Source organism: Kogia breviceps, chromosome 11 (genome assembly GCF_026419965.1).
Source record: "Kogia breviceps isolate mKogBre1 chromosome 11, mKogBre1 haplotype 1, whole genome shotgun sequence".
NCBI classification, from domain to species: Eukaryota; Metazoa; Chordata; class Mammalia; order Artiodactyla; family Physeteridae; genus Kogia; species Kogia breviceps.
This window is the reverse complement of record NC_081320.1, coordinates 79,897,791-79,925,108: the sequence shown is the minus strand read 5'-3', so window position 1 is coordinate 79,925,108 and position 27,318 is coordinate 79,897,791. Positions and strand designations below refer to the sequence as shown.

The 27,318-nt window shown below is 48.8% G+C and overlaps 1 protein-coding gene across 2 annotated transcripts; it reads left to right on the top strand.

Moving 5' to 3' along the window:
* Positions 1 to 2,189: 2,189 nt before the first annotated feature.
* LBH (LBH regulator of WNT signaling pathway) lies at positions 2,190 to 27,318 on the top strand. Of its 2 annotated transcripts, none has more exons than XM_059079641.2 (3): positions 2,190 to 2,443; positions 5,025 to 5,127; positions 24,683 to 27,318. In XM_059079641.2, exons 1-3 carry the CDS (start codon positions 2,418 to 2,420, stop codon positions 24,869 to 24,871), a joined length of 318 nt encoding a protein of 105 aa, XP_058935624.1. In that variant the 5' UTR covers positions 2,190 to 2,417; the 3' UTR covers positions 24,872 to 27,318. The 2 variants fall into 2 exon arrangements, with proteins under 2 accessions (XP_058935624.1, XP_066863978.1); XM_067007877.1 differs by lacking the exon at positions 2,190 to 2,443 and adding an exon at positions 3,727 to 3,835.

The window sequence follows — 27,318 nt, the reverse complement described above, 5'->3', positions numbered from 1 at the left end:
TACTGGGGAAAGATGGTAGAAGGCATCAGTTCTGCTCACCCAGGCTCTAGCTCAGGCACTCTCCTCTAAGTACCCCAGAAAGTCCAGCCTGGAAACCAGTTCTCCAAGCACTGGCTTCTCCTTTGGTGGAGTAGATGACATGTCACACCCACCCTTTGAGAAGCTTCCCCCACCTTACACCCAAGGCACAAACAGCGCCCCCTGGCGGCAGTAACCTCACACCTGAAATCCCCACTCCACCATGGCACCTGTCCAAAGAAGCATCATCGCCCTCCATCAGGACAGTACCTCCAGAGGAGCAGAATGGGGGTGGTACTTAGAAGCACAAATCAATTTCTGATTTGTGGGGAGGGGAGGGAGTGGAGACGGGGGTGACGAGAAGCTCCTGAATTTCTCTGGTTGGAGGGAGCAACTAGGGGGCTGATCTTTTTTATTTTATTTTATTTTTTGGCTGCGTTGGGTCTTCGTTGCTGCACTCAGACTTTTTCTAGCTGTGGCGAGCGGAGGCTACTCTTCGTTGTGGTGTGCCGGCTCCTCATTGCGGTGGCTTCTCTTGTTGCGGAGCACAGGCTCTAGAGCTCAGACTCAGTAGTTGTGGCACACAGGCTTAGTTGCTCCGTGGCATGTGGGATCTTCCCGGACCAGGGCTCGAACCCGTGTCCCCTGCATTGGCAGGCGGATTCTTAATCACTGCGCCACCGGGGAAGTCCCTAGGGGGCTGATCTTGAAGCTGCATTTTCATTGAAAGTTCAGTTTTTATTCAGGTTGTATATATGAATGATTAAAAATAGCAAAGTTAGTTTTAATTTAATTATTCTTATCAATTCTTATCGATTATTTTTATTTGGGTTGGCTTGAGAGGGCTGATCAAATTATGAGGGCCTCCTCATGGCCCTGCCACTGTTAAACCCTCACCATTAATCCTATCCTCCTTTACCTGAGATAAACCTGATGTTTCTACTTTTAAGCGCATATATATGGATTCAATACATTCACTATCGTTCAAAGAGCTGACTTCAATGCACACTTCATTTTGCCTAGTTTTGGATACCGTCCTCCCCCTGTCCCCCCCCTCCCCCCTCCACACACACATAGACTTCCTCTGTCTCCAGTACACACTTAAGTCAGGGTTATAAAGGCATTTTACAGGAGACTCTGAGGCAGAGGTGTGAAGCAACGCACTCCAGCCACAGAGGGGCAGACTCCCATCCCTGCTCTGGGGGCTGGGCAGCCTGACCACACGGAGGGACTCCCGGCGTTGCAATTCCCGGGCAGTGTGGGAGGGGTTCGGCTGAAGCTCTTTGTTTCTTCTTCTTGGAGGAGATCTGGGAGCCAAGGCTGGTGGGGTGTTCTTGTGCGGCGTCCCCCAGCACCCCCGTTCCCCCGCCACGGGCCGGGTGTGTATGTGTCCAATGGAAAAACCCTACGACGACACCACATCCTTTCGCACACAAATCAAACCCTCCACGGCTCTCAGGGCTGCAGACCAAGCTAACGTGACCCCCGCGGGCATTCGGTCCCGCAGCTCCGCGTCCCTTCCTACCTTACCACTGCCTCTTTTTTAGCTGTGCTCTCATTTGCACGCATCTTCCCAGGGCTAGAAGAGACGCGTCTCGTGCGCAACAATCCAGGTGCCACGGGCGAGGATGCCAGGGAAAGGCCTAGTTTGGGGCATGTACGCTGAAGAGGGGTCCCGAGATGTGGGCCGGGAACGGCGAGTGGGTACAAAAGAGGGCGCTGGTTGAGGGATGGCGCCCGCCCCCCGCGCCGAACAGTCACGTCCGGAGCGGGCCCCGGCGCCCTCCTCACACCACGGTCCTCTGCCCCCAAGGCTCCCCCCACCCCGGCCCCGGAGGTGTGTGCAGGGAGAGGGGCGCGGGGCGCCAACGCCCGCGGGATTGTAGGTCTGAAGTAGCGTTGACATTGAACTCCGGTCCCCTTGCGTGCGTGTGTGTGTGCGCGCGCGTGGCCACGCGCGTGTTTGCATGTGTGAGTCGTGGGGTGGGGGCCGGGCTAGAAGCTGCAGCAAACCACTGCCCTCGGGGAGCAGAGCCGAGCGCGCCCCCGAGCCGCCGCCAGCGGGAGCTGCGAGCGCCGAAGCCATTCATGATTTTGGTGACGTTATTCCAGGAGTGGGCGAGGGGGCGGGGCCTCCCGGAGCCGAGCCCCGCCCCCGCCCCTATAAATACGGCTTCCTGGGCTCTTTGTGGGGCCGCGAGCTCGGTGGAGAGCCGAGAGCTCCGTCTGCTTTGCCGACGCTGCTGGCAGTGGGGCTATCTCCGGGAGGCGGACCGGCGAACGCCCAGTGCCCACACTCGGCAGCCTGCTGTGCCTGTCTGCGCCCGTGACATCCTTACCTGAGACGCAGTGACCGTGTTTAAATCACAAGGGCGTGGGTCAGGCTCCCCTAGGACTTCATGTCTGTATATTTCCCGATTCACTGGTGAGTATCCTGCGCCCTCGGCGGGCATCCGTCTCGCGGCCGTGGTTGCGGGGCCCGGGCGCCTGCTTGTGCCTGCTCTGTGCGAGGGCAGCGGGTGGCGCGGGCGCCGGGCACTAACCCGCCGCCCAAGCCCGAGCAGGAGTCAACGTCAAGGTTGCAAAGGTGGGGGTGGGGAGGTGGCTCTGAGAGCATCCAGACAAAGGAAGTGAACTCGAAGCCCTCACTTAAGTGACGGCTGGGAGGGTGTGTGTGCGGCTGTAGTGGGGTCCAGGGAGAACCAGGGGTCACGGCTGAACCCGGCTAATAAAAGCCCCTTTGCGGAGGGCTGCAGGAGGCGCGCGCCCTGCCTGGCGTAGGGGGCTCCTGCTCTCCCCGGGCCCCTCCCCTTTTCCTTTTTGTTTGCATGCAAGTCTTGGCGTCGAGGCCGGCGGCAGCGGGGCTGAGCTGGTGCAGCGGCGGCGTTTGCAGAGGTCCGAGGGGTGAGGGAAAACGCTCTCCCCACACGCAGCCGGACTGAAGCCACAGGCAGCAGCACAGTCCCTCGCTGCACCCTCTCTATCCCTTTTCTCTCCATAGCCCCTAAACCCGATGCGCCTTTATGGGGGCCCGAGTTGGGGAGGAGCCGCCCTCACCGGGCCCGCCGGGAAGGAGCCCGGGCCGGGTGTGGGGAGACGGAGGTTTGCACCCGACCGGGGATCGGGGCTGGGAAGGATGCGCTCCGGGCGCCCGCCTCGTTGAAGAGCGAGGCCCGCGGCCGCTGGGACTTGCGCACCGGCTGCTGCTTCCTTCCTGCGCTGGGGAAGAGAAAGAGCTGTCGGGGGGCGAGCGCTGGCGGCCGGGAGCTCGCTCCCAGGTGCGGGCGCGGAGAGCCCGGCCCCGCAGGCTCCAGCTCCGCGCAGTCCTGCTCAGCTCAGAAACCGGAAAGTTCATGCTTCTTGCTTCAACTTCTCGGCCCCGCGCCACAGCCGGGAGCGAGGAGTGAACGCCCGGACACCAGGCTAAGAGCCTGGCGAGAGCCCGGTGGGCGCTCTTCTGGACCATTACTTTGGGGGTGGGCCGTAACCTCTCCATAACCCAGGGGGAAACTGACTTTGGAGTCTTGGCTCCTGACCTTAAACTTGCCCGGAAGCCTAGCATCTTCTTTTAGTCTCCCCTCCCCCAACCTAGCCTGTCTCTGTTTAGAAAGGAGACTGAACTCTGAAAACAAAGTAAAAATTTCCTCACCCCGGAGGCTTGCGTACCTCTCTCCTCTGAGCGCTCCTTCCCTCCCACCTCCAGGTACCACATGGGTGAGACTTGGAAGGCAACTGGAGGCTGTGTGCCCCTGGCCGCTCAAAACTTGCCAAGATGGTGTTAAGACTCATCAGGGTTTTTGTCCCCTGAGAGATTAAGGTTTGGTATTATTTTACAGTTGATTAGCATTTCATAGTTTGCAATGCTTCCCCCCCCACCAGATTAGTCCTTTACCATAACTGTGAGATATGCATTATCAGCATCATGGTAACAGACTAACAGCACATCTGCAGCTCAGAGAGGTTATATGACCTGTTCAAGATCACACAGCACTTGAGTGGTATAGCTTGGACCAGAACCTACTGCTTCTGTTTCCAAATCCTGTGCCATTTCTACTCTATGTAGTAGCTGTAAAATGAAGGAGAGTTTGGTACCCCTGTTTCCTTAGATACAGTCTTTATGAGGCTTACCCTACATTTTTTTTTTTTTAACCATGTGTAAAGGCATGATGGTGAAAATATTGGCTGTTGTGTAGGGAGTACACTGACTTTGGTATGTGCTATTTGGCATTACACATTCGGGACCCTGTATGTGCCCATGGCTTGTGTGAGGATAATGGAACATTTGTATCCTGCTTACAGAGTACAAAGCACTTTCACATGTCAGCCATTGGTGGGCCAGCTTGGCCCCTCTGGAAATTTCCTTTGCAGTCAGAGTCCGGGCATCCTTAAGGCTTTTAATCCAGGGGATGTTTTTCAAGCTGTGAGCTTGCAGCTGCTGTGGCTGGGGCTAGAGAAGGAGGTTGGATGGCAGATGTGAAGCTTTCAGAAAGCTGACCCCTTGGGGCTTTAAGTGGGACATTTTGCAAAAAGGAACACCAGAGAGAAATTTAGGAAGGCAGCATTATTGAACTTGGTTTCTCTGAGGTTGACCTGTTATCATTATGTAATAATAATATTCAGTTCCCCTAGAGATGGATTGAATTGGTTTTAATATAGATAGACGGCCTCAGCTACTTACTGTTTTTTTTTTTTTTTTTTTTTTCTAGTTCTGTCACTTAAAATAAAATCTAGAGTCGCTCTGTGCCAGTAGGAACTAATACAGGAGAGGAGGGAAGAGGAGGTTTGCCAGAGCAGTTTTCAGACAATGGGCTTTGTTTGTGGAGGTTGAAAACCCTGATGCTCTAGGCTTGTAAGGTGCTTCCTCGGGGCATGAGCACGGGGAGTTCTGTTTTGAACACCTCTCATCCTGCTTCCAGGCAGTCCTTTAATTTAACAGCAGAAGGCACCGAGAGTAGGCATGTGAAAGTGCATGTGTTTGTTGACTTTTGCTCTGGGTTTCTTGGCAGCCCTGACTATCTGAGATCGGCCGAGATGACTGAGGTGATGATGAACACCCCATCCATGGAGGAAATTGGCCTCAACCCCCGAAAGGATGGCCTTTCCTATCAGGTAAGTTCAGTACTGGCTTCCTTCTGGTTCCTTAGAGCCTAGTGTCTTTTGCTGGGGCTGGAGGCAGACTTGGTTCTGTATCCCAGTAAGAGCTATGCGTCCTTGAGAAAGTCCCCTAATGCCAGTAAGCCTCGGTTTCTTCATCTGTAAAATGGGGCCACAGTAGTCCTTACTTCACAGAATTGTGGTGAAGATTCAACATGATGAGATGACATGGATAAGGCATTCACAGTACCTGGGAGGCAGTAACCATTCAGGAAGCATGAGCTGATGTTATTAATTATTAGTCTTCCTGGCTGCTGTGGACTCTCTCCTTCAGGGTGGCAAAGGGGGAAGTGATAATGTGCAGTTAGTTCAGATCAGAACTTCCCTCCCCACCCAAGCCTTGGGCAGTAGCAACATTGCTGTAAGGGGCAGCTTATGGGGAACGGTAGTCTGGCGGAGGCATTGCTGTGTCAAATGCTGCGTTCTTCCTCTGGTTGATGGTTGACCAACTGATTCCAACAGGGTTAATGTTCAAACTACTTAGAGTTGAAGAGACCTTTCCCAGAAAGGTAGATCTCTCAGGATGTTATTGCCAGGATCCAGCAGAGATTATGCTGTGTGGTGGATCCAGAATATATAAGGACCAAAAAAGTGGTGTAAGTAACACCTTCAGATTCTCAGCCCAGTGCTCTTTCTGGCCTGCCATTTGCTTTCCACTGCCCGCAGCCCGCTGCAGAGAGCTCCAGATAGCGCCGAGGCAATGAACTGTTTTCAGGTTTCCAAGAAGAGTGCCTACGTTATTACCTTCAGGGGAGGAAAGAGTCTGTTCTTAAGGGAAGATCTCGGAGCTAGGGAAATTGTGTAGGATGGCTGGCCGGGGAAAGATGAATGAAGTGTGATGGGCTCATTCAACAGATATTAGCTGAATGTGCCTATGGGCCATGCACTTCACAAATGTTACTCATTCACTCTTGACCGTGGGCACTGAGATGGGAATTTTTGTTCAGTTTCACAGATGAGGAAACAGGCTCAGACTGAGTGGATGACTTGAGTCTCGAACTCCCAAACCTTGCTCTTCTGATGTATCATGTGTCTGTGCCTTGGGGTTGGCTCTTGGCTAGAATCTAGACTTGTTCTGCCTTAGAACCATTCCAGGGGCATTTGTTCTGTGAAGGAAGAGAAAATAGAAAGCCGGGTGGGTGTGATGGAGAGAGGGTGATCAAAGAGAGCTGAGATGAAAGCTAAGGTTGGGTAAGGTAATTTGGCAGGTGACAGCAACACTTGGGAGGTTAGAGAAGGCCCTTTTGTTGTGTGTCAAAATGGCCAGGCCCCTTTTGCTGGCTGGAAATAAGTATTCAGGTAGCCTGAGGGGATTCGGAGGGAGGAGGGAAATACCCTTTCCCGGTTGGTTTTGTACCTTCCACTCTCAGAGTGGGTCTGAGAGAGACAATTGAAAGCCCCACAGCCTGTGTGGGAGGTTAGAAGTTTCCTGACCTACCAGCTGGGGTGTTTTTGGATACCCGTTTCCAAGCCACTGAATCAGACTGAATCTCTTTGTGGTTACAGGTGAGGTGTTTTTTGTTTTGTTTTGTTTTTTCAGTTCTGGGTTTTAGATTTCCATCACAAAACCTTTCCAAACACAGTCATCAGTATGTCTGTGTGTGCTTTTTGCTATTCTCCTTTTGAACGTGTTCCAGGGTAAAGGGCCAGGTCCTGCAGGGCAGTTGTCTTGACCTTCAGGTCATTCCACTGGGTCTGAGGGTAAGAGCAGGTCATGACCCAAGAAGGGGCTGCAGTGCTGGGTGAGGACAGCTGAACTGGGGTTGCCATGGCAGGAGGAAAATAAAATCGCCTCTGGGTTCCTAAGATAACTCGATGCTGCCTAAGAAAAGGGCCCCCAAATCTCCCTTTGTGGTGCTAGACTTAGGGCCCGGTTTTTACAGCCTCTCGGGAAATCTGCCCTGCTACCTGAGTGGGGACTACTGCACAGTTCCAAAATATCTTACCTAGAACTTCAAAGCACTCTGTCACAAGATTTCAGAAAGGTCTTCTGGTTGCCTGGTGAAGAGAAAGGGGAGAGGCGGTTATCGTCAAGCAAGCAGTATTTATTGGACCCTTGCTGTATGTAACATGCTATGCTGGGCATTGTAGGAAGGGTCCAGGGCTCACATGGGAAACTAGCATGTACATAACTGGAACACAGGCCATCTGGTGGAGCAATACGAAAGCTACGGTCAATCCAGGGAAGTGTGGCAATCTAAAGGCTTGGGAGGAGGAGGTCAGACCGGGGCTGGGCCTTGAAAGAGGCTTTGAGAGGACACTTCCATCTCTAATTTTGTTGCACCTTCAGATACCCCTTGGCTTGCCCCTGTTTCAGCCAGGCGCAGGGCTGTGCAGCGAACTGGTCTGCTAGTTGTCATGAGACTGGTATTTTCTGGGCCCACTCAAAGCCAGTGCCATCCAATTAAACACATTCCCACCAGAGCTCTGGAGATTGGCTGGGGCTGCACTTGGCTGGAGCCTGTCCATTGTACATGCTCAGGCTAGGCTTGGCTCTGGGGGCAGGAGATCTTTGAACTCTGTTCTTGGCATTCCTACTGAGGGTAATAATAGTACATGGCTTTTACTGCGACCTGCTTTTCCAAGGAACTAAAAGTGGGAAGGAGACATCAATCCCAACTTGGCAGTTGAAATAGAATCTCAGACTTGTGGTTTGACCTTGAAACAAGGTCATAAACTAAATAGGCACACTGGAATTTGTCAGTTGTTCCCCCACCTTCCAGACCTACCCAGAAGGAAGCTTTTCTGATTTCTCTGCCCCAGATGTGACCTCCTTCTTCTCCAGCACCTGTGGCATTTGTGCTTAAATGATGCTGCCGTGGTCCTGCCTGACCTTCTCCCTGCCCATGTGTCCGAGGGCAGGGGATGACTTATTCCCTCTTTGTGACCATCAGCCATCACCCCTCCTGCAGCCCTCTCCAACCCAAGGTGCCTGCTGGCTCTGGGCCTTCACAGAGCAGGTGCTAAGTGGATGGTGGTGCTTTCAGTTAAATTGAGTCTCTTGGTTCTGAAGCTGCCCACCTTCACTTCTGCCTTAGATTTTAAGGGCCTCCTCAGGGTCGGATAGATGTCTTTTTATCCCCTGAAAGATTCAGGTAAGCCCGTCTCTTGTATAAAAATCCACAGAGCCAGTGCCTTGTTTTGTCTTTAACATTTACTTGGAGAGTCAATTCAGTGTGTGCACTGCACATCTGCTCTCTCACTTGGCATGAATTATGACACCCCGCGGCTGGCGTGGGTGAGTAAATGGTTACTAGAAAGTGGAGGACATGTTGGGCGGGATGGGAGTGGTGGCCAGCGCACGGGGCTGAGTGGGAGGGTCTCCATGAGGACATTGCTGCCCCTGCTGGCTGCAGCTCCCTCCCCACGCTGCATCTGTCAGCCTCCTGTTCTCCGGCCCCTGGGACTGGAACATCTGCGCCTAATGCCTTCCTCCTTTCCCTAATTCAGGGGAGCAGGTCAGTGGCTGCCTTGCAGGCTCCCCCATCCCAGCTCCAGGGACTCTAAGAATGTGGCATTTCAGAGTGCCTCTCTGATTGGGTCTCCTTCCGTGCTGGGCCTGAGTTGGCCTGTAGAAGGGACCTGGGCATTTGCCTGTGCACACTGATGCTGCCACCACCCAAGGGCTGTGCATTCTGGCCTTGCTGTCTAGCTTCCCCCAGCACAGTTTGCTGAGGCTTTTGCAGTTCTATCCCCTTGCTAAGTTCTAGACAGAGATATGGCTCCCCAGTTTTCACTTAAGACTGTCCCATCTAAAGCAACTGGACCAAGATCTGATAACTTTTATCCTTCCCAAGGCCCTTTAAATTCCTCTCTGATCAGCATACATGTCCCTCCCTGGTCACCTTTTGTATTCCTCTTGCTGTTCTTGGTCTCATACTCCTACCATTTGACGTCCACCCACCAGTCAGATGAGGGGAGCCAGGGAGGATGCGCTGTAAGCCAGGTGCTAATTCTACATGTACCACAGTGCCCCGTGTTCTGGACCTTCCCTAAGAGCTTCCCCTGCATTTCCTGACAGGAGGGAGTGATATCCTGGCGTTTTATAGGATAGGGAGGAGGGACAGTGGTGGGTGACCTTCTTCTGCCACAGCCCTGCCGTTTGCTTCTTGCAGTCTGAGCCTTGCTTTTAGCTCTGCATTAGGACAGGTCTAATGCACTGTGCTGGCTGAGAATAGCTCCTCCCCAGATAGGAACTCTCTGCTTCTTCCATCTCCAAGACCCAACAATAGACGACTCCTTTATCTCTCCCTCCTCGCTCTTTATCAGAAGCAGCAACTTCTCTCTCAAAGAACAGTCTCAGTTGAACCTCTAAAGTCAGGTAGCAGTTTGGAAACACTTTCTCTTCACTCACCTCTCTGCTGAGCCTTTCTTTATGAGACCCCCAAGGCTGGCTCTCCTTGCTCCCACCCGTGTAAATGCAGGTGTTGAAATCAATGATGGGCTGCGGTTCCTGCACATGTCTCTGTTCCGCCTCCCTCAAGCCCCTGCTCACAAGGCCACTCCAGGCATAAGTCATCACCTCCTTTTGTCTCCTCCTCCTGGTGCCCTTGTCTCGTTGGTTACTCCCAGCTGTGATACCCGACATGTTCTCAAGCGTTTTGGAGGCCCAGCTGGGCAGGCGCACAGAAGTCCCATGGTCACCAGGAAAACATCTTTCACATCAGACTTAAAAAGCCTCAGTTGTCCCCGAAGAGACATAAAGCTAAAATTCCAAAGCACTTGGCAGGAGATGTCCCCCCATGGACACGACATGCTCCTGGAATCCCAGGGAGTTTCCTTTTTCCTATCCCTACCCCGTCCACCCTGCTCCCTGCTTGATGCAATTCGTAAGAACATGAGGCAAGCATGCAGTTAGGGCCACAAGGTTCAGAAACACAGAAGCTCGTTGCTTTGGGTGGCGTTGGGTCTGTGTCTGAACGTGCTGCCGCTTTTTGAGTCAGTGCCCAGGTCACGTCAGTTTCAGGTCACGTCTACCTTGTATGAGGGATCCAGCACCTTCCTTCAGTGCCCAAGGCCTTGACACAAACATGGTGTTCAGTGTTTTGGAATGCCCCTGGGTGAGGGCCTGCAGAGGGCTGGAATTATTCGCATGGGGTTCCTCCCCAACACACAGACTGTAGTCACAACAGTGAGTCTGTAGCACTGCCAGGGAGAGAACAAGCTTGCTTCACTTCCCTAGCCAACGTGACACACACTGGAGCCATACAACCTGGCCTTCTCTCAAAGGGCCTGTGTTAGGCCTGAGGCCTCTCAAGCGGTGGTGTGTTCATCCCTCTCCAGACCCAGGGTCTGTGTCTTAGATGGCTCTTTGTTCCCACAATGCCAGGCACAGTGTCCTGCAAATAGTTGCTTAATGGATGCTGTGTGATTGATTGGACCCTTCCTCTCTCCCTTTCCTGAACTGAGAATTATCCCTGCACCTTGGCTATCCCACGGCACGGGTTTTTATAGAATCAGCATTTTCTCTATGGTGACCCAGTCTCCCAGGTCGGATAGAGAGGAGGATTGTACCATTAGGGAAATGGATGAGTTTGGGTGGCGAATCTTGTGACTGGAGCCAAGAGCTATTCCTGGGTGTCTAGTGGATGTCCTGAAATGATCTCTCAGGCCCGAGTCCTGAAATAATCCTCGGAGGATGAAGACAGGCCCTCATTCACACGGGGCCCAGAGTTGCCGGGACTTCATTCCTTTGCAGTCTCATAGACCCTGCGCCCCCCTTGGCTGTCTCTTGCCTCACCAACTCAACTGTCCTTCCCTTGTCCCGGAGCCCAGCTCAGGAGGATTCTTGATCAGTCAATCAACTCCTGTGTCTGCTCCCCACTCCTTGACTGGGGGAGGGCCCCTCGTTGCACAGACCTATCTTAGAAAAAAATTAATATTTGCCAAAAGTCTCTCCAGCCTGTTTTGACCTCAAGGGAAGTTTGGGAGCTCCCTCAGTCCCCTCACTGCTAGAATTAATTGCCTTACCCTGTCAGAAGCCCCTTTTAGGTAAACTGTATAGAAGAGCCACCCAAGCATTTAGCTGAAGCGACATCGACTACTTGCAACTCGGCCAGTAATTGTCCTGGAGCCCATGGGAAGGAAGGTTCCAGATCTCTCATCCAAAGGAGAACTGCCCTGAGCAAGGAGGGAAGTCACAAACCTCAGTCCAGGGGGGTTGTTCTCTAGGTCTGACTTTCTCCTAACTTGAACCTGAAGGTGGTTCCCAGGAAGAATTCATTAGTATACCTTGAATTCATCTCCTGTCTTTACTTTGTAGAGCTTGAAACACATGTCCACCCTGGATGTGAGAGCATCCTCGGTTTTCCCAAATTCCTAAACATTTTCTCCAGACACAGCCCTATGTGTCAGTTCTAATTTATCCTCAGGTGAGCATTAGTCCGAGGTGTGTGGGCAGCACTAGGCTCAGCCGCTCATCCCCATGGGACAGAGCCTGAGATGCCTACAGAGGCTCACACACACACACACACACACACACACACACACACACACACACACTCGCATGCACTTACATGAACTCACACACACGTGTGCACGCACACACACGACCAAAAGGGCAGGCAGCAGAATGTTAATAGCAGTTGTTTTAGATCAGAGTGCTGTAATTACAGGAAAATTTTCTTTTCCTTCCCCTTTTTTGAGTAATTTCATATTTTCACTGGCAAAGTATGTATTTTATTATTCTTATGCTTACTTTTCAAATTTTTAAAGTAACATAGGCCCATTATGGAATTTTTATTTTCTTCTTTAAACTTTTTTTTCCAGTCACCGTAATCTCACCATGCGTAAATCGCAACTGTTAACATTTTAGCATCTTTTCCACGGAACTTATATTTTTATATGGCCAAGATCACACAGGGTTGTGTTCTGCTTTTTTACTTAATCACAACTTATCTTTTTCTAATAAATTAATTTATTCTATTTATTTTTATTTTTGGCTGAGTTGGGTCTTTGTTGCTGTGCACGGGCTTTTCTCTAGGTGCGGCGAGCGGGGGCTATTCTTCGTTGTGGTGCGCGGGCTTCTCATTGCCGTGGCTTCTCTTGTTGCGGAGCACGGGCTCTAGGCTCACGGGCTTCAGTAGTTGTGGCTCACGGGCTCAGTAGTTCTGGCTCGTGGGCTGTAGAGCACAGTCTCAGTAGTTGCGGTGCACGGGCTTAGTTGCTCCGCAGCATGTGGGATCTTCCCAGACCAGGGCTCGAACCCGTGTCCCCTGCATTGGCAGACAGATTCTTAACCACTGTACCACCATGGAAGCCCACAATTTATCTTAAAAATGCTTCAAAGCCAGCATTTTAATAACTGCACGATGTTATAAAGTTACAACATGATTTTTTCACCATTCTCCAATTGTTGAAATATTTTTAAATTGTATATATTTTTCTCTTGTAAATAATGTGATAATTTATGTATAATTTTATATATAAATCTTTGTCCATAGTTTATACTATTTCCTTAGAGTTTTAGGAATAGAATTTCTGAGTCAAAAGGTTTAAGAGAGAGAGAGAGTGTGTGTGTGTGTGTGTGTGTGTGTGTATGTGTGAGTTATAAAGGTGATATTAATTCCTTTTAGAAATTTAGGAAAATATAGAGAAGTACAAAGGACATTTTAAATGCCCATATTCCTATCACTGAAATATTTTGGTATGTTTACTTCCAGTATTTTATATGCATTTTTATTAAAAAAATAAAATTGAGGTAAAACTGTATGTGCCAGAGTGAATCTTTTTTCACTTCGTATAATATTGTGACTATGTTCCTGTCATTTGGTTTTCTTTGTAAAATGGCATTTCATTTTGTTATGTACCACTTATTGCTGAATATTTAGGTTGTGGCATATTTTGTTCTTACAGAGAACACTGCTTTGAATATCATTTTACACAAATCTCTGCGCAGGTCTGATTTGTTTCCTCAGAATAAATTCCTGGAAGTAGAATTACTGAATCAAAGAGATTCAACATCATTAAGCCTCTTGATTATATATTACCTTAATAACAGAAGACAAATAAAAGAGTTTATCATAGTATAAGCTCCCAGCATTGAAAGCTCTAGCAAATAGAATCTCAGTGTTGTAAAATCTATACCAATGGGATGATGGAGGAGCTTTGTGGAGAGAGTCAGGAAGGTGTTTGGTTACTTTAAAGTGTTTGGGACATGTTGTACATCTTCCCCTAGTTTGTTAATTGCTTATTTTGAGCAGAGATGATAACAGTTAATGATGTTTAGTCACCATTTAGCCAGCATTGCAAATTAGCCAGCGACATTCTTGTCCCATAGTGGGTATGTTGACATGCTCTGTGGATTACAAATGTATATGAGTTGGCGATTCCCCTACTTATCTCCTTTATTCTGTTAATGACATTGGAGCACCATGTGACCTTGAGGAAGACCAGGGTAGTTGCCTTGGCTTGGATACCCACGAAGGTTGAGCAGACACACGTTTAGTCCCCTGAACCATCTTGGTTTTCCTGGGGTTCCAGGTCTGGCTTATGGAATGGTCATGGTTTAGAAATACTGCTTCCCTGGAATCAAGGATAAACTGGGCTCTTACAAGTAGATCTGAACATAATGGAAGTCTTGGGCCAGTGTTCAAGGGCCTTCCACCCAATAGCACTGCAAGGCTCCAGGTTCTTTGCAACAGGTAAACAGCCTAGGCCAATGTTCCAGTAGAGTCCACATACTGCCTGGTGGTTTACAAAGTTAATTTAGGTGTTACACAGACAAACTTTGAAAACATTAGTGTATTTTATGCTTATTACCTATGACAAGTAATACGACTTTTCCATTTATGTAGTGATAGAATTTTATTTTTTTAAAAAATGTTTTAAACAAGTGAGTAAAGAAAAAATATAATTGAGCCATAGTGTGTGTATGTGGACAGGAAAGCGTAACCATGGTGGTGCCTGACTTCCTGTGACTGGCATCACTGTTGTTACCATGAAGGAGTTTTTTTTTTCTTCAAGAGTTGAATCTGTCCTCTTGGACGGAAGCATTCTTAAAGATAAGCTAATACTAACTTATGATTTATGTATTTCTTTGGTCATTTGCCCCCTTGGATATAGCAGTTAAAGCCATATCAGAAACGTTCTTGGCTGTTTTCCTTGGCAGCCTAATATTGGAGGTTTTAATGCCAAATTACTTCTTAATCAGGTTCTATGTATACACCCCTTCATGTTTTAACAAAGTGTTAAAACCAGAGGACAGCTGCCCCTGAGGTTCACAGAAACTTTCAAGGGATGTGACAGCAGAGAGCATTTTGGAGAAATCAGTTTCCACATCTTTGGCTTCCTTCTGTTGCTTTTCTAAAATTGCGTTTCCTGAAGACAGGCTTCACCAGTTTTCTCTTCCCACCTTTCCTATCAAGATTGCCTGCCACCCCCTTTGGAAGAGGACCTGCTTCTCACCTACGTGCATCTTTTAACGTGCCTTCCCAGGGTATAGAAACCTTAGGAGAATCAAACAAATGGACCATTTAAAAATGTTGTTACTAAGAAGCTTTATAAATCCCACCTATCTATAAAAAAAACAGTGAAAAATTACCTTTGTGTTTAATAATTATTTGTGGTATGTTTATTACTTATATACTAATAGCTGCAAACAGCCAGTCCAGAATTTTATTTTTTTAACTAACAAGCCTTAGGGTCATGGGACATAAAAACATTAAAAGCCAATTTACAAATACATCTTTTTATTGCAGAGAAGTATGAAAAAAGTTAATGACTAAAAACTTTCAAACATGAAAATACATTAAGATAAAATTCTACGGAGCAGTAGAATGGAAATACATTTTCAAGTAGAGAAAGGAATAAGATTTGACTTACGAGCTTGTATATGAGTTTTTAAAATAAGTGATGGTAGATATCAAATTGCTATGGTGTTTATAAGCCATTGAGTACTTATTTAAAAGAGTGGCATAAAAGTTTATTTTAAAATGGTAATATTTATAATATAGCAGAAGTTTTAGGTGTCGGTTTTAAAAGGTGTGAAATGAGACAGTTTTTCAAAATTCTTTCAATTCTTTCAAAATTCTTTCAAGATTCTTTCAATCTCCAAGTTTGGAGATCGTGGATATAGATATTTTCCTTGGGAAAATAGATTTTTCCTTGGGATCAAAACTGAGATACTGTAGCAACTCAGAGTGGGAGGCTACCTTTGAGATTGGGCCAGTCTCTATCAGATGTGGGAACGCACTCTACAGTAGCGTGGCATTGGGTCACTTACGTGTTCTTTGGACACTGCCAGTGGACACTGCTCAGAACCTTTCAGCGCAGCGGGATTATGGAGTATGAATCTGGATAACTGGTTTCTAATCTTGGCTTTGCTACTGTCTTATGTCATTTCAGGCAACTCCCAGCATCTCTTTGGGCCTTGCCTTCCCCATCTGTAATGGAGAGAGTTGATTCTGTCATTTTTGTTAGAAGTTGTATAATGCAGTGAAATCCTCCATTCTGATCTTAGATAGGCCCCCCTGGAGTTAAAAAAAATCTGCTGTCTCTTAGACTTCATGTCAGCCTTTTAAATATTTGAAGGCGCCTTTTAAATATTTGAAGGCACCTCTTATGTTCCCCTCAAATCTTTTCCAGTTTTAAAGCATATTACCCTTCAACCTTGACTTATGGAGTCATCTTTGTGAAGGTATTTTTTCTCCAGGCTATTGGCTCTCAATTATTTATTTATTTTTTGTGTGTGTGATACGCGGGCCTCTCACTGTTGTGGTCTCTCCCGTTGCGGAGCACAGGCTCCGGAAGCGCAGGCTCAGCGACCATGGCTCACTGGCCCAGCTGCTCCGCGGCATGTGGGATCTTCCCAGACCGGGGCACGAACCCGTGTCCCCTGCATCGGCAGGCGGATTCTCAACCACTGCGCCACCAGGGAAGCCCGGCTCTCAATTTTTTAAATCTCAGTCCCTTTTACTTTTTAAAAAGTTACTTAGGACCCTCAGAGATATTTGTTCATGTGGGTTATATCTTTTGATATTAAAACAGTTTAAAATTTTTATTATTTATTAATCCTTTAAAATGATAATAGAACCATTACATGTTAATATAAGTAATGATTTTTAATAAAAATAAATATATTTTCCAAAACAAAAAAAAAGTTCAGCACAAAGAAAGGTTTCACATTTTTGCAAATCTGTTTGATATCTGGCTTAATAGAAAAAAAAAATGTCATGAAGAGACTAGGGGTAGGACGGGAATAAAACACAGACCTACTAGAGCATGGACTTGAGGATATGGGAAGGGGGAAGGGTAAGCTGTGATGAAGTGAGAGAGTGGCATGGACATATATACACTACCAAATGTAAAATAGATAGCTAGTGGGAAGCAGCCGCATAGCACAGGGAGATCAGCTCGGTGCTTTGTGACCACCTAGAGGGGTGGGATAGGGAGGGTGGGAGGGAGGGAGACACAAGAGGGAAGAGATATGGGAATATATGTATATGTATAACTGATTCACTTTGTTATAAAGCAGAAACTAACACACCATTGTAAACAATTATATTCCAATAAATATGTTAAGAGATAATAATAATAATAATTTTTTTAAAAATAGGAGACAGCTAGAGTCTCACATCTGCTTCTGCTTCCAATCTGTTGTGATTGGTGTCAGTTGAAGTACATGAAGAAAATCTGGCCTATGCAGATATGTACTTAGAAAAGGGAGAATTATTTTAGTAGCCTTTTCATATATTTTTCTTTGATATTTTGGCAAAACTCAGTAAGTGGTAGTTTCTTAAAGGTTAGTGGTAATGTGGAATCTGAAACCTTATCAATGAACTTTCTGTACTCTTACATTAAAATTCATTAGCCTATCTTGCACTTTGAACAAATTTTTTACCCATACTTGGTTTCATAACATGCTGTACTGATCATTTGGAAAATATAGGTTCGCTGAGTTATGCAGATCTTCCAAAGTTAACACATTTTGTTATATAATATAAAAAAAATCACATTAGTTAATATCTCCACTGGTCTCATCAGAAATTCTTCAAGTGATAGGAAACTGTCAAGATTATGGTGGCTGATACAAGTTTTCCAAAATTCTAATTTTTGCTTGAGACCTCAGTTTTTATCATTGGTAACAAATACCATCAGTCATTTTCTTTGAAATATCAGGCTCAGGTCTGCCAAATACCCAAGTCTGAATAACCATGGTTATTGGTCATTCTTTCAACTAAAAATGGTGTCCCATGGAAAAAGCAGCTAGTTCAGCTCGCAGCTCAATCCCATAAATGCTTTCCTGCGAGACAACCACTGTGCTCTAATGTGTACCCAGAAGTGTTGTATGCCGACTTTGCATTTCATCACAGAGTATATTAAAACAACATGTACTTAACAGTCAATATTTAATAAAAATTCATCTTTACTGCTTCATCAAGCACATGAAGAATGGGAGGCTATGGGACCAGGCTAAATAGTCAAGATTTTTGTCTCCAAAACAAAGAATGAGGGAGTGGTTGGAAATGGCAGCCCTGTCAGTCTGGGCTTTCTGAGAGAGGGTGGGTGTGTGGCTGTGGGACACCTGGGTGGCACCAGCAGGAGAGAGAGAGAGAGAGAGAGAGGCCATCCTCTCTCTCATCCAAGGCCCAGAGATGGCTGGGAAGCATGTCTTCTTTTCAAAGGGCAATAATGAGATAGTCAGGGGGATATTTGGTTGGGGGTATTTGAAATCATCCTATGCCAGATAGCTGCAGTGTTTTCTTACCACCCTGGAGAACTTTGAGAGATGTTCTGTAACATTGCAAAAGGCCCATCAGCTCTCTGGGCCCAAATTATCTGCAGCAATTAGTGCTAATTAATTGGAATTTGGAACTCCTGACTTGCAGGATGGGTGTGTGTTGGAGAGATGTTTATGAAAGATGGTGTTTATCCAGAGGATTTCCTTTTCTTTTAAGTTTCAAGGCTGGAGGCTTAAGCATCTTTAATCCAAAGGAAGGAGATCCAACAGTTGTTATAAAGCCCCAAATCTCTGCTCAAGTCTCCTGTAGGGTTAGAGACACCAGAGAAGCGTAGGAGAGGGTGAGGTGGATAGTCTACAACCCCAGTCCAGGGGAGATTTGAGTGACGTGAGTCTCAAGGATGGAGAATGAGGTCATCAGCATCCGAGTGGAGATGGGAGAATGTTCTTCCCCATCCCCTGAATCCAGGCAGTAGCCAATTTCTTGCCTTCACGTATTGTTAGGGGACAAAAAGCAGGGTGTACTTTTCTTTTGAATTAGCTGCCCCTCATTCACTCGGCCTTTGGCAGAGCAGGATGCTGGTAGAGATCTGCCCATTGTTATAAACCAGCCCTTCCTAGGAATGAATAAACACACAAGGCCAATCCATTGTTATTCTCCAGGAAAAATAAGAAACCCAGGCGGCAGGCCCCTAGAGTAGGCTGGGGGAAGGAGTGGAGGATGTGTAATGGGGAGGCTTACGCTGCAGGGGCTTCCACTGGAAGGCCGGGATCTGGACAAGGCAGTGGCTTCCATTCCAGCTGGCCTAACCCATGCCCTGGGAAAAGAGGTACTGTAGGAGAAGTGATGAACCATTTGTCCGGAGAACCTGGCCTAGACTTTGCAAGCACAAGCCCAGGAGTGCTGCTGATTTCCTCCTGTGCCAAGCCACAGCTACAGACGTTCCAGTGCCCTACTGTAAAATGCTCCCTGGGGACCCCAGCTTTACCGAATAAGAACCATCATTAGGAATTTAAAGTTTATAGAACATGTTCAGACATACCTGTATTTAATTCTCTCCAAAGCCCTATAAGATGGGAATTAGTAGTAATCCCAATTTATAAATGAGGAAAGGAGGATGATGGGCCTCCACATCTTTGAGCCTGTTGGGTTCTGTGCTGGCACTCAACCTGAAGCATCATGTAATCTTTTCAACAGTACTGTAGAGTGGAAATTCCTTCCTCATTTTACTCAGGAGGCAGCTGAGGCTCAGAGAAGTTAAAACGACTTGACCCCAGTCATAGAGATAATAAGGCACGGGGACAAGGGAAAAGCCAGATCTTTCAGACTCCTGGTCTACCTGTGGGAGTGGTGATTTTCCATCACAGGTTTGAGGTTGATTTCTAGCCCCTCCTCTGGAACCAGAGGTGATTCATCTCAGGCCCTCTGTCCCACCTGCCCTCTCCCCCCACCCCGCACCCCAGCACGCCTCTTTCCTCTGTTCCATCCCAGCAAAGAGGAGCAGGATGGCCAAGCTCCCTGGGTCTCAGCTTGCAGAACTGGTAATTAGCCCTTTGTATCTAGTTAACCACCTTTCATCTCCTCTACCTGCTGGTGTCCGCTTTCCCTATTAGCATCTCAGCTCTTTGCCGAACCCTCCACCTTCTTTGTGGCCAGCTCGGGTTGTTTGTCAGGGGTGATGGCTGAGGGCTGCACGCACACAGGGGAGGGCTGCTCCAACCAGAGTCGCTCACATTTTCCATCCTAGGTGCCAGGCATCTCTCTCCTCTCCCACCCCAGAGGCAGCCAGGTTTAGGTCACCTGGCTTAGAGGCAGACAGTCGATAGCTAGGCCCCCAAATTTCGGGCCTTTGGAGCCCTGGTATTACCTTTCAGTTCCCCTCAGTGGGTGAAATGAGAGCCGACTGACCGGCGACTTTTATACTTTCAACAAAAGCCTGCTGACTAATTCCTCATCTCCAGGAGCTCACCTTCAACCCCAGACTTCTCTGCTCTGAGGCCTCCCATGTCGGTCTATTAGCCAAACATCTTGAGCTTTCCTGGACAGTCCTGCTTTCACTGTCGTCATATTTATCTGTTTATTTGTGTAGCTATTTCAATTCATATTAACTTTACATATTTCATATAAATTTATATTAACAAAAATGAAAGGGAATTAAAAATTTTAGCCTCAAGTGCTTAAGAGACACATGTGGCTGGTGTTTACCATTGGACAGTGCAGATAGAAAATATTTCCATTATTGTGGAAAGTTCTGTTGGACAGCTCTGATCTACAGGCAGAAATTCCGGTATATTGGCATCCAAACTACATCTCACAGACCGTTTCTTCCTAGAAGGTCCTAAAGCTCCTTTGACCTTTTTTTAAAAATTTTATTTTATTTATTTAGTTTTGGCTGCATTGGGTCTTCCTTGCTGCGTGTGGGCTTTCTTTAGTTGTGGCGAGTGGGGGCTACTGTGTTGCAGTACGTGGGCTTCTCATTGCGGGGGCTTCTCTTGTTGCTGAGCACAGGCTCTAGGCACACGGACTTCAGTAGTTGTGGCTCGCGAGCTCTAGAGCACAGGCCCAGTAGTTGTGGCACACGGGCTTAGTTGCTCCACAGCTTGTGGGATCTTCCCGGACCAGGGCTTGAACCTGTGTCCCCTGCATTGGCAGGCGGATTCTTAAAACCACTGTGCCACCAGGGAAGCCCCTCCTTTGAGCTTTTGAGTGAACTCATTTGAGTTCCCAAAATGTCAGATCCTGTTGGGATTGGAGGCCACCTGGCAAAGGATGCTTTTGAAGAAGTGTCCCCTATAAAACTGACCATAACCAAGTTTGAATGCCTGCTGTTCCCCACAGTGGGACATGAGGGACCCGGGATGTTCTTGGTGCATGTGATCTCCAAGATGTCATTTGCAAAGGAGGGAACTTGGTGTCTATTAGTTTCATCCAAGCCATCAGCCCTGGCAGCCGAGAGTAACAGCTGGATGTGGAGTCCAGTGTTGATGGACAGAGGAAGAGGTAGGGCTGAGAGGATCACAGCTAGGATGGATGCTCTGTGATCTGTCCTGCCCTGGAGGGTGAGGGTGGGAAATGTTTCTCAGAGAAGAAATGCTTCTTCTTCCTTTCTGGACACCTTAGAGAGGAGCCTTTTGCTTCAGAGAGAAACGAAAAGGATTTTTTTCCCCTTCTGCAGTCCAAGGAGAAAAGGGGCGCTTTGGGGTAAGAGGTTTAACCAGAAGCAGTTTCTTTTTGGAACAGGGGCAGTGCTTTATTCCTGGCCAGTTCCTGCAGGCAAACAGCATGCTGGGCTGGCCTGCTGCCCCAACTCTACCTGTCATGTGCTTGGCAAGTCTGACTTGAGTCCTTTTTTCCACTGCCTTCCCCACCCCGTCAAACTGCCGTTGCAACCTCTCATTTTTCTGCTGCCTAGATGATTAAAAAGCATGACTTAGTGGAAAAATCTTGACCTCCTTGGGGTCAGCCTCTTAGGCAGCTGTCAGAGATAAGATTGTACTGGCAAAATACTCAGCTTTGCTTTGCAAGGCTTTCTGTCTGGATGTGAGGAAATGAGAAGCTGTTTGGTTCTGGGTGCGTTTTGTTTGTCTTTGGAGAGAGCTACAATTTTCAGAGGCATAAATTGGTATTATCTGATAATGCAATATAATCTCTGATGGGAGGGTTAGATTATTATAGTGATTTTTAAAAATGTAATTAACAGGCTTTGTAAAAGAAAAAAAAGGTTTTTTTTCCATGGCGCCTGCTTTGAGCAATTCAGGGAGCAAAGTTCTCTGGCAAGTAAGCAGTATCAGAAGTTCAATGCTCAGACTTCCCCCAAGGACTTAAAAGACTTAATTGTGTGGCTCCCGGTATGAAAGGCATTGTCTGGAGTTATTTTAATTACTGTGTTAGTATTGCTGCCTCTTGCTTGGAGTTTGAAACTGCTGTTGGAGACTGCTCTCAGAATCCTGTTGAAACTGCTCCAAAGAGGACATTCCAATTTGAATTTAGCATATGTCTTCAAAGCATTTTATCATCTCTGTATTTGCTCAGGATTTGCACCCACCTAGTGAGACCAGAAGGCCAACTTCACTTCTTAAAAAGAGAAACTGAGGCCTGGGTGTTTGAGAGGTCTCGGTTAGGGTTGTACAAGTAATGTCAAGGTTGATGTGGCTTGACACTATGTGTTGTCAAATGAGCGCCTCATTCGAAGTCCTGTGGGTCTGAGTTTGAGTCCCCGTTCAGCCGCTTCCTAGCTCTGTGGCCTTGAGTAAGTCACTTGCCCTCTCTGTGCTTCAGTTTCCTCATCTATAAATAGTGATCACACCACTGCATACTTCAGAGGATTGTTGTGAAGATTGAGATTCTGCTCAGCAACTGTGCCTGGCATATCTTCCATCATCAGCAGCATCCTTATTTTAACACTTCTCCCCCTACTTTTAGTTAAAGACGCATTCCCAGCTTAGAACAAAATCATATGCTCTCCACCCTGTTGTCCTCTTCCTCTCTCTGCTGGCCTTGCCGCTGCCTGTCTCTCTGGCTCTTCCTCAGAGTGGGTGATCATAGTTAGGAGCCGGGCGCCCCCTCTCTCAGCCAGGGAGTCACAGCATAGGCCCAGCCCTGGGCTTGAGGTCAGAGGGTAGAGGCAGGGGCCCAGGGCTGTCTCGGGCCAGGTGTCCATGCCCTCTTGATATTTCGCAGCTCTGTCCTTGAAGATTTAGAACAACTGTTTGGACTGGGCAGCTCATCTTCTGGACCTGGCTGCCCAGATGGTCATCCTGGGGCCTGAACTGCCAAATGGGCCATTAAAGCCTAGGGTCTTGCCCACCCTCCCTGGTCAGTTTTCTGTGAAGTGGGCATGTTGACCCAGTGGCATCCATTCATTGTTCAAAAGGCACAGGTGCTGAAGACAGGAGATCTAGGTTTGAATCCTGGCTCTTCCTTGTGACCCTCAGAGCCCCAGGGTCTCTCTGCTCCTGGGCAGCGGGGGGGGGGGGGAAGGGGAGGCCTATCGGAGGTGACATCTGAAAAAGCTTGGTAAACTGTAGCATACTTTCCACTCGTGGGGTTCCCCTCACCCACGCCCAAGGCTTGTGCTCGGAAGGGCACCTGTGTCCTCCTCACCCACAGCAGGGGGCTCCGGCTCCCCAGAAGAGAAGTGAGGAGGGGCCCAAGTAAGCCACTTGACCTTCTCCCTGCTCGGCATGTGGGTCTGTGCGCAGAGCCCAGTCCAGGGGCAGACCTGCAGGGCTGGCTGCATCGGGAAGAGAAAGCCCACAGGGGGCGTCATCTTTCCCCGTGCCTCCCTTCACCCCACTAGCCTAGCCCCTCCCTGCCTTGTTTTCCTCCTGGCCGCCATTACAATACTGTTTATAAGCCTCGTTAAGTCTTTAATGATGCCTGGTTGTGCAGCTGGCTTAAGACTTAATCCCCCAGCAATAGGGCTTTATTGGATAAATGGTTAATAATCACTCGTCTGCAGGGATTGGGGAGGTTGTGTTGAGGCCCCTGATTCCCGGAAGCCCCACGTGGCCCCTGACATGGTCAGGGACTTGATGGGGACAGCACTGCGTGAGGCTAGGTGCAGTAAGATTGGGTACCCTCGTAACACCCCAGAAGCTGGGAAGGCCTGAGTTTCTAGGAGAGCACTTCTACTACCTCCAAGGAACAGAGCCAGCACAGGGAAACCCCAGGATCTCTTCAAATGTGTGTCTCTACCCCCTCCAGGCTCTGCTTTCCTTTCTTTTGCCATTAACATGCTGTGTGACCCTGAGCTAGTCTCCTGACCCCTCTGGGCTTCAGTTTCCTTATCTATCAAATGGAGAGGTTGGAAGAGATGGCCTTGCAGGTGCCGTGTGATTCTGTGAGCCCCAGCGTCCCAGACAGTCTCCTCTCTCCGGCTCTCTGGCGTGTCCCCGAGGGCTGTGTGTGGCAAGAGACCAGCAGCCCATCGGATTAAGTACTTAAGCTGCTGGGCAAAGAATTGGGTCAGCTGTAGCCACAGGGCAGTGTGTGCAAAGGGAAGCCGCAGAGCCTGGATTTTATAGCCTGGTTTGGGATTTCTCCCAGCTCTGGTCAGGACACACAGTAGGCATCAGAAAAAGGAACCTCGTTGACAGGACTCTGGAAAGAGAAGTAGTCTGTTTCTGGTGTAGAGCCGTCAAGGAGCCAGGTGTTGTTTATAGGTGAATAAAGAGCCTGGGATTATGTTCCCCATGTGCCCGTGTCTGGGGCCATGCCTTCAACCCTGATTTGACTTTGACTTTACAGCTACAGCGAGATCAGAACCCGTCTCCTTGAGGGGCACATGGTATTGGCCACGGACTTGAGTCAAACAGACCTGGGTTTGATCCCATTCTACCACCACTCGTTTGCAGGCTGAATGGTTTGGGCACCCTCCTTCTCCAGGAATCTCCTGGGACTCTTTCAGGTGACGTGAGCATCACCTATGTTTCTGCCTGACTGTGTTGGGTCCAAATTATATATGTAAAGTACCTGGTAGGTGCCAATAATTTTCCTGGGAGGAATGGAATGTTATGGCACCTGTCGTATGCATTGTACTTCTAGAGTAAAATGCTTGCTGCAAATGGAGATGTAACTCACTGTGGACATGATTTTGAGTTCTTTTATCTGAAAGCAAAACCCAAAAGTACAAACACAAATTTGGTGGCACTGCCATGAAAACTTTCAGCTTCAGGATTAGTCTGGGTTTCCTTTGCGGCCCCAGAGTTTGTTCCCTGGCTCCTGCCTGCTGCTCTGCAGTATCCCAGGGGCGTAGCATGGTCTCTGGTGTATAGCGGGGGGCTCGGTCCTGCACGTGTACATGATGGGGTTCTCTGCTTTTATTTCAGATCTTCCCTGACCCGTCAGACTTCGACCGCTGCTGCAAACTGAAGGACCGTCTTCCCTCCATCGTGGTGGAGCCCACAGAGGGGGAGGTAGAGAGCGGGGAGCTCCGGTGGCCCCCCGAGGAGTTCTTGGTCCAGGAGGATGCGCAGGGTAACTGTGAAGAGACACCGAACGAAGACAAGGAACAGTAGAGTCCACGCCGGCTCCCACAGGGTCACACCAGACAGCATCTGTACCTGAACTGTGTTCTTTCCCGCTACCATGGAAGGAGAGCATGAGCCACAGTAGTTCTGAAAAAGTCAGATGATGGCTTCCGTTTTGCACCTGCAAATCACTGAGTTGGTTTTCTTTTCTTTTCTTTTCCTTTTTTGAGATGTCGGGCAGCGGAGCCCTCTGCGACAACATGCCAGACCTTTGAGAAAGGAAGCTGCTTAGAGCAGGGGTTGGGGGGTGTGGGGAGGCAGGCGTCTTGGAGATCTTTATCTGAACTCAAGCAGGCCTGGGGCAGCCGTGGGATTCCAGTGGGCTCTGGGGGTGGGGTGGGATGGGGGGAAGTGCAAAGCTAGCAAGGAACGTCTGGGGCACGAAAACAAACAGGAGATGAAAGAGAAAATACACATTTTAAAGAAAACATTGAGCAGAGAAGTGCAGCCAGGAAGTACCTACCCAGCAAGCATTCGCTCTGGCTGCTGGGACATCAGACAACAAAGTCTTCATCTCTCTCTAGTTTTGCCCGCTGCCAGCCTTTGTTTTTGTTTCAGGTGTGTGGGTCTGTAACGGGGAGGCAGGCAGAGGAGAGCAGTGGAGGCTGGCAACCTGCAAAGCCAGCTGGAGGTGATGCCGATGCCAGGAACGCCTCCCGTTTCCTTCTCCAGACCCTCCCCTCAGGCCCTAGCAGGTGCGCGTGGCCCTGTAATCTGGAGGTTTTTAAAGAGGCTGCAATGTTGAGCGCTCCCTTGATTTATCCTTTTTGCCCCCCAGCCCTTCTGGAAGTAGCGAGAGCCCTTCCCACCCTTGTGGGAGGGCCGATGTAGATGCTTGGACACCGAGGTCCATCCCCACCTGCTTCCCCCAGACTTGCGCTCCCTTTGGGCAGAGGCACAGAGTGGTGGGATCCCCCAGGCTGGCCCTTCCTCCTCCTCGTCTCCACCCTCCCAGCCCTGGCACAGCGGTCAGGCCGGGTGGCTGCCAGCCCTGCCGCAGAGTCCAGCCAGCCTGGCCTGCCACAGCACCCATTCCCACGTGGGACCTTGGCCTCTTTTTCCCGTGGGAGCTGAATGGCGAATGAAGGAGGCTTTTTCTGTCTCTTGTGGGGGAAGTGAGCTTTAACACAGGTCCTGAGAGCTGGCAGAGCCTGGGAGTTATTGGATGGCAGCGACAGGCTCTCATGCAGTGGCCTGGGGACTGAATTTGAAACTAAAGGGTGTCATGAGATCTTGGGCTTCTTCCACGGTGTTCCTGGATGCAGGGGGGAGGATGAGGGCGCATCATCCCTCCTCACCTCCCACCTGACCCCTGCAAGGGCAAGTTGCAAGAGAAGGCTAGCTTGGACTTAGAGCGCCTCGTCATAGTTAAGAACCATCTGGAGCTGCAAAGATTGCAGGACAAGCCCTTCCAACCATATCTATCTCAGAGCAGGACCGTGCAGCCAAGAGGTGAGCTCAAGACCCTCCCTGGGGCTGAACTCGGCCAACGGAGGCACCCACCATGTCCCCTCAGGGCTCCAGTCAGTCCAGCTTGCTCCCAGTTGGGACATGCGTGTAGAGTTGTACTTAATACCTCAAGGTTAGTGTGGCTCTGGAGAACGCTGGTGCAGGAGGGCCAGCGTGTGCTGTTGTTGCATCAGCGGGACTTGGTCCTGGGAAGCCAACGCTCACCCCCGCACCCCTCTGCCCCCAACCTCTGTGTTGTCTGCGTGTGTCGCACACACCGATGGCAATAACTTCCTCCAGCTCCTCGAGCAAGTGGGAGGGGCCTGCAGCCTGCCCTGCGAGGGGGCTTCTCGCTCTCCCTCTCCTTCTCCTTCTGTTTTGGCTGCAGGGAGCCTTTCCCAGTTACCCTCACACCCCCGCAGCTGCAGTTCTCATCCCGTGCCTCCCTGTGTGGATGGGGTCTTGCCTTTGAAAATCCCATGTTTCTGTGTCCCCCTCTCACCTGCTCCCCTGTATCATCTGTCCTGGTCTTGCCGTCTGATGGGAACGTGCTTGTAAACTGCATAACAAATCTGCTTTGTGTATATGTGTGTTTATGGGGGTGGTTTATTATTTTTGCCGGTCGCTAGACCCCTTTGTATGGTCACGTGGAGTCTGAGCAGGCCAGGGGCTGACAGCTTAAGTCAGGACCCTCAGCGGTGAGCCTCTTGGGGTGACCCAGCTGCTCTTGGTCAAGTGGCTGAGCTCCTGTCTGGCCTTCTCTTTTTTTTTTTTAAGTAACTTGTGTGTATTTCTAACGGATGCTATTGAAACAAAACAAAACAAAACACCCCCTAGTATTTCAGTAAAAATGCCTGTTGTAAGTTGAACCTCCTGTAACTTCTATCTGTTCTTTTTTGAGGCTCAGGGAGAAACTAGCATTTTTTTTTTCCAAACTACTTTTTGTCACTGTGACAGTTGTAAATAAAGTTTGAAAATGCTTTCCA

Coding starts and splice junctions, on each gene's coding strand:
- LBH (XM_059079641.2), top strand. CDS start 2,418: ATGTCTGTATATTTCCCGATTCACTG. Junction 2,444..5,024: donor GTATATTTCCCGATTCACTG/GTGAGTATCCTG, acceptor GTTTCTTGGCAG/CCCTGACTATCTGAGATCGG. Junction 5,128..24,682: donor AGGATGGCCTTTCCTATCAG/GTAAGTTCAGTA, acceptor CTTTTATTTCAG/ATCTTCCCTGACCCGTCAGA.